The following is a 6956-nucleotide window of genomic DNA, read 5'->3' on the forward strand; positions in this document are numbered from 1 at the left end:
TGCAGTTTTGAATCCATACGATGGTTACTGATAATCCCGGACAATGTAACATTCTGGATCAGCGTACCCGGGGGAGGCTCAAACGCCATGCTAAAATCTATGTAAACAACAACCACCGCCCTTTCCCCATTGACCACATTGTCACGGCTTCTGAAAACTCGATCAATTTAGTAAGAAATGATTTGCCGCGTAAAAAGCCATGCTGACGTCCTTCATTGCCCCATTCTCTTCCAAAAGAGATCGAATCCTCCCGGGCTCCCTATCGAACCCGGGGCCACGTTTCTGCAAAGCAACACACCATCATCACCCCGCGTAAACGCTGAATGCCGGACGCAAGCACTGTATCTAAGCTCCTCGCCTTCATTTGTCACATGGGGACCTCGGCCACATATAGAACCTACGTCTGTCTTATTAGGAAGGTGGAGCGATTAGTGTAGGGACGTGTTCATCACAAAACCCGCATCCCTTCCTATCCCCATCCGACCATCCTATCTCCCATCACAGCGGCCCTGTCTCTCTCGCAATTTCCCCCGGCCTCTATATTCCCAGTCCCCCGTCCCCCTCTCTCCCCACTCCTCCGAGCCTCTTTCCCCACTCCTCCGGTCATCGCTCAAAATGTCCCATAAACTTATATCCCCTATTCCTCTGGTCTTCTCTCCTCAACATCTCTCCCCCGTCACACCGCTCAATTTCTCGCCTCCACCTCTTCCTCTCTCCCCGTCACCACGCAACGTCTCCCCTTTGCGCTCCTCGCTCACCTTCACACCGCTCCCTCTGCCCTCTTCTTATCCCTATCTGCCCATCGTTGCTTCCTCTCCAGTTCTCACCGTCATACCGCCCCCCTACTCCGCTCACACTCTCACTCTCCCCCACAGTCTGGTGACCTAAAATGATCATAATTTCTGTGCCTCGGAGCAAGCCTAGCGAGACCCGGGCTACATCTACTTCTACCAAAGAGTGACAGGTTGAGAATCCTCTAGTCATCCTTTTATTGTGCAGACCCAGCAGAAGCATTCCCTCTGGGAGGTGTGTGAATGGCGGGGAGGGGAGGGTTGCGCACTGTCTAACTTTGGAAATAGACAGGAGAAACCGGAACTGCCGAAGTTTGGGTGCCGGGTGTGCGAAGTGGATCTTAGGTTCTGAACACTAAGATTCCGAAGCCCGGAGTCGGGGGAGATTACAAGAAATGGAGCCCCATCAGGAGGGAGGTCGAACTGGGAGAAGGGCACATCAGACGAACCAGCCCCAAGTGGGAGATTGGACAATCATTCTGGGGATGCTGAAACCAGAAGGACCATATTCAAGAGGCATACCTCAACCGCAGATGGAGATGGCACGATTGGTCCCAGGGCGACGTTACTCGAGAACGGTTCCCACTGCGGACGGAAATGGGGCGACTGGGTAAATGTGAGACATCTCGCAGCGACGGGATGGAGGTGCCGGAGCGGAGCTGTCGATGGGATCTTCCGTCCGGGACTGGAAGATGCGGCGGTGAATGTCAGGGGCCGGAGCCCGGACGGTAGAGACAGCAGCCGACTCTGGGATGCGCTCAGGACGCGTATTTATGAATGATCTGAAGCATAGAGGTGACCGGATATTTCACCGCGCTCTTCACTTTCTCCCGGAACTTGGCCTGTGTCGCCGCGTAAATAAATGTGTTCGTGCAACAGTTGAGATTTCTCAGCAAATACCCCATTTTGTGAAAGATCCATTCAGAATCATTCCAATCTGCATTGTCTTCTGTGATCTGATAATAGACGAAGTGTGCCACATTTGTCAGCCACAGGAGGATGAAGCTGCCGGAGATGGTGAAGAGTAAAACCACAGACCTCCTCCTGCTCTCCATCTCCGGGTCACTGCGCTTCTCCCCCTTGCTCTGACCCCTCAGCCCCTGACGGACCCGACTGGCCACTAAAATGTGCCGGACTGTCAGAGCGTTGAGCAGCAGGATCACAGCGAAAGGGAGGAGCGGCGTTAGAGCCGTGTCGAACCAGTCAAACGTCACCCACCCGGGGTCAGTGAAAACACTTTCCTTTATGACACAGAGCCAAGGGACATTTTCGATGATCCTCCAGGGTTCATATGTGAAGTATCGGGGAACGTTTTTCAGACAGAGCAGAACGCCGGCTGTTGCTAGAACCGCAGCCGCAGTTTTCCCGGTGCAATATTTAGTTTTCAGCTTCTGGCAACAAATGGCGACAAAGCGATCAAATGTGAAAGTCACGGTGAACCAGACAGAACAGTCTGTAGCTGCAAACGTCAGTACAATGTTAACACTGCACACAGGGGTGATGGACAGGAAACTCCAATAAAAGTAATGAACTCGGATCTGATACAAAATGACCTCGGTGATCAAGGCCAGTAGATCGGCCGCTGCCATGGCCACCAGGTAGCGAGTGGTACAGGTGGAGAGGCCGCACTTTCCCCGGGACAGGATCACAATCGCCACTAAATTCACTGCGGAAAGAGAAGGGGACGGACACTGGGCATTACTGAACACGGTCTCCGGTGCTGGACACCGGCTCCACTTTCAGCTAAAGCACAAGAGTGTTAAGATTCGGTGCGCGGCTGCAAGTTTAACAATGTCAGGCTCCGACTGTGCCTGACCGGCCTGCTTCAGGGGGAAAGAGATGAGGCGACGTGCGGGGTAAAGGGCGGGGAGGGAACGAGCAGCCGCCCGCTACCATCGGCGGAATGGTCTTTTTATATTTAACCCTGCTCACATTCTCTTATGGGGCAGCTTTCACAGACTTAACCGTGACCGGCCGTTTAACCAGAGCTCTGGGAACTCGGCTGCTGATGCGGACGAGGAGGGTTCCAATAGACAATAGACAATAGACAATAGGTGCAGGAGGAGGCCATTCAGCCCTTCGAGCCTGTACGCACCGCCATTCAATGCGCTCATGGCTGATCACTCTCAATCAGTACCCCGTTCCTGCCTTCTCCCCATACCCCCTCACCCCGCTATCCTTAAGAGCTCTATCCAGCTCTCTCTTGAAAGCATCCAACGAACTGTCCTCCATTGCCTTCTGAGGCAGAGAATTCCACACCTTCACCACTCTCTGACTGAAAAAGTTCTTCCTCATCTCCGTTCTAAATGGCCTACCCCTTATTCTTAAACTGTGGCCCCTTGTTCTGGACTCCCCCAACATTGGGAACATGTTTCCTGCCTCTAATGTGTCCAATCCCCTAATTATCTTATATGTTTCAATAAGATCCCCCCTCAACCTTCTATATTCCAGTGTATACAAGCCCAATCGCTCCAGCCTTTCAACATACGACAGTCCCGCCATTCCGGGAATTAACCTAGTGGGAAGGCAGGGACAACATAGAATCAGGCAGCAGAGTGGCTCCGTTAATGGATTCATTGCACAATGAGTTCAGTTCGGTAACAACACACGCCGGTAGATCCGGGTTTCAGGCGATTGATCCAATTATTGAGTAATAGACAATGGAATCCGTCTGTGACAGACTCCACACAGAGACGTGTCCACAGGACCGGGTGTTCACTGATCAAAAACTCAGAAACAATTAACTTCACAAGGTTACCCAATGAAAGTTATAATCCGCCTTGCACGCCTCCATTTTTGCAAATGATAAACGAGGGAAAATATTTTAATCCTTTCTTACTATAAGTGTTGATCATAAAGATCAACAAGGAGGGATCTGTGGAAGAAAAATTAATACCCTTCCTTACTTAGTTTTGATTGGAAATGAACAAGGTAACGAAAGGGTGCTTGGATGTGACAATTGGCGTCCCTCGTTGACCAGGTGCAGAAGGGGTTCGTGGAAATCGGCAAAGTAACACTTGACGTAGAACCTCTTGTCTGGGAATGTGTTGAAAGGTGGGATGGTAAAGAAAAACATGAAATGGTAGAGGAGATAACGAAGCTTGTTTCCTCTTCTCTGAGAAGTCACAGTAGACCTCCCGCGCCCCCTAACACTAGTGGCATTGAAATGTTACTGTAAATGGTGGACTTATGATGGGCTCTGAGAGGGCCGCCGAAAAGGTGAGATAGAATAATGTCAAGATGCCCTTGTATTGTGTTTGACTTGCATTAACCATCTGTTGTTGAATGAGATTAACATAATCAAAAAGTATGTTATGACTAATGAAATAATTGGTACCCATGTAGTTGAAAGAATACTTTGGTAGAGTAGTATCAAGGAAAGTTGTTTACTGCACAGTGTAAAAGTCGGCTAATTCTGCTGTGGAGTCAGATAACTGGTGGGCAGTTTACTGCCACTATCTCTCCATGATATCATGCAATAAAATCCAGAAGCCAATCTGCGAAGTCTCCGCTTTTCATTTTCCTTTAATTTCCCTCTAAATTAATGTCTTCCCCAGTCACTCGGTCCAAGAGATCAGGCTGCCACGAGCACATGGTCAACTCTGGACAAGGCCCCACTGAAGGCAAGGACAACATTGGTCCCGGCAGTGAGAGAAAATAGGGTTGGTATCAGCTGCATGAAAATAAGAAAAATCGCGGTTTTAATTGAAACACAAATAACCGAGGGGATCACTGATTTATTATCGTACAACGACCAGCAGTTAGGAAGCATGTGACATGGTCAAAATCAGGTCAGCGCCGGCTAACACGGAACTGTAAAACTTGAATTTACCGCGAACTCACTTACCGGGGACTCCAATGATAGCAATGATCACGTACAATATTTGCTCCACACTGGCATATCTGTAATACAATTCCCACATTTTCCCTGCCCAGCGCCGTGTCTCCGTGAGCTGCAGGTAATCTCACGGAAGGAAATGCTGGGGAAGAACATTCCATGAGACTTTATGCCATTTACCAACTCCACCGGGACAGTTAAATATAGAAATTTTGAATTTATTCGCAAAAACAGATTACATCAGCCAAGTGAAATCCCAGCTGTGACAGGTTCTGATTTATTCAAGAAATTGATGAGAAACTTAAAAGATTGAGAATTGTGGCGATACTGAGGATGGAAATTGGGAGCGATGTTGTTCCATGAAACTCATCAGATACATTTCCACCCCCAGTTTTTGATTTCCTTCAATCCGCATCACTGAGCTAGGCAATCTGCCCAGTTTGTAGGTGCCTGGGCGACCTTTGTCCATAGGTTAGTTCAACAGATTGCCGACGATTAAAATACCAACCCTCCCCCCCCCCCCCGCCCACTGTGCTTCGCTGCTCATTATGATCGGGGCTCATCTGACTGTGACCTCACCACACCCCCTCGCTCTCTCTCTATCTCTCACATGTTCCTCCTGATCACACTATATGTGGCAGCTGTGGCTGCCTCACCAACAATCTGCCTGTCACTTCCTTCCTGATGTTTCTTTTAGAATGTGTTAAAGTATGCTTTTAGTGTTCTTTAGCTTGTGTGATGTGGGACTGTGGGGCTGTGGGGACTGGGTAAACCTTTTTAATCCCTTACCTCGATGGAGATGCGATTTTTTCCCGTAATCGTATCTCCGTCCGCACTGCGGCCCGACATAGAGCGAATGGTGGCCTCTGCTGGAGACCGACTTCGGGCTCTCCAACCGCGGGAGCCTGCGGGGACTGACCACCGTGAAGCTGGCGATCCCTTTGCCGGGAACGACCTCTGAGCTCTAACCGCGGAGCCTGCGGACTTGTAACATCGTGGAGCTCACGGTCTCTGTTAGGGGACCGTCTTTACTTTAGTTGGTTTAGTTTAGTTTAGTTTAGTTTAGTTTAGTTTAGTTTAGTTAGCTCAGAGACTACAGCTCGAAACAGGCCCTTCGGCCCACCGGGTCCGCGCTGACCAGCGATCCCGCACATTACCTTTCAATCCGACTTCTTAAAGGACCCAGCGTGTGACGTCACAATGGACACGTACGACTTAATTGCTCTTCCCTCCACGGATCGCTCTGGCTGCAGCGCTGGCGCCACGGAGCCCAGGACAGTGACACCTCTCCCTTCCCTGTCGCCCTCTACGAGAATGGGCCTAAGGGTACACTTAGTCTTAGTATCTGTCTATCCATCCATCCATCCATCTATCCATCTATCCCTCTCTCCCTCTCTCTCTCCTCTCCCTGCTCTCCTTTCTCCCTCTCTCCATCATCCATCCATCCATCCATCCATCCATCATCCGTCCGTCATCCATCACTCCATCCATCCATCCATCCATCCCATCATCCCATCCATCCATCCATCCACCATCCACACCCATCCACCATCCATCCATCCATCCACCCATCCATCCATCTATCAATCCATCTATCTATCCATCTATCTATCCATCTATCTATCATCTATCTATCTAGCTTCTATCTAGCTATGGTATCTAGCTATCTATCTAGCTATCTATCCATCTATCTATCTAGCTATCTATCTAGCTATCTAGTTATATAAGAAAATAACTGCAGATGCTGTACAAATCGATTTATTCACAAAATGCTGAGTAACTCAGGTCAGCAGCATCTCGGGAGAGAAGGAATGGGTGACGTTTCGGTCTATTTATTTAGCTATCTATTTATTTAGCTAACTAAATCCTTTGTTAGCGTTTAGGATTTAGGATCCTTTGTTAGCGGTTGATTTCGAGGAGCTCCAACCGCAGGAACTTCGACTGCCACGACCGGTAGCTCGATCGCCCCAACGCGGAGCTTCGACCTGGCCCAATCGCCGGAGCTTCGATCGCCCAGATGCGGAAGTTTCGCTTGCCCGTCCGCGGCGAAAAAGGGGGAAAGAGGTAGACTTGGGAATGTGAGGTCGCGATGGCGTGCTGCCTGCGTTGGTGAGGACTCTGAGGGAGTGTCGTGGTGCAGGGATCTCGGTGTTTGCGGGTACATCCCGCCATGAGGACATCACGGAGTCTGGTGCGAGTGCGGACGGCTTTCAGACAGATCCGGAACAGACACGGACATCAGAGAGAGTGACAGCGGTTCGATACAACTCTGGTCACATCGCGGTGAAGGAGCGTGCCCGGGCATTGAACTGAAAACTGTCGGTCTC

The 6956-nt window shown here is 49.9% G+C and overlaps 1 protein-coding gene across 1 annotated transcript; it reads right to left on the reverse strand.

Annotated features, from left to right (window-relative positions):
* Positions 1 to 1549: 1549 nt before the first annotated feature.
* Positions 1550 to 3585, reverse strand: LOC144611196 (putative G-protein coupled receptor 139). Its single transcript, XM_078430247.1, has 2 exons — positions 3550 to 3585; positions 1550 to 2419 (listed from the first exon to the last, which is right to left on the reverse strand). The coding sequence occupies exons 1-2, from the start codon at positions 3583 to 3585 to the stop codon at positions 1550 to 1552; spliced, it is 906 nt and encodes a 301-aa protein (XP_078286373.1).
* Between the last annotated feature and the right edge of the window lie 3371 nt (positions 3586 to 6956).

This window comes from Rhinoraja longicauda, chromosome 39 (genome assembly GCF_053455715.1).
Source record: "Rhinoraja longicauda isolate Sanriku21f chromosome 39, sRhiLon1.1, whole genome shotgun sequence".
NCBI classification, from domain to species: domain Eukaryota; kingdom Metazoa; phylum Chordata; class Chondrichthyes; order Rajiformes; family Arhynchobatidae; genus Rhinoraja; species Rhinoraja longicauda.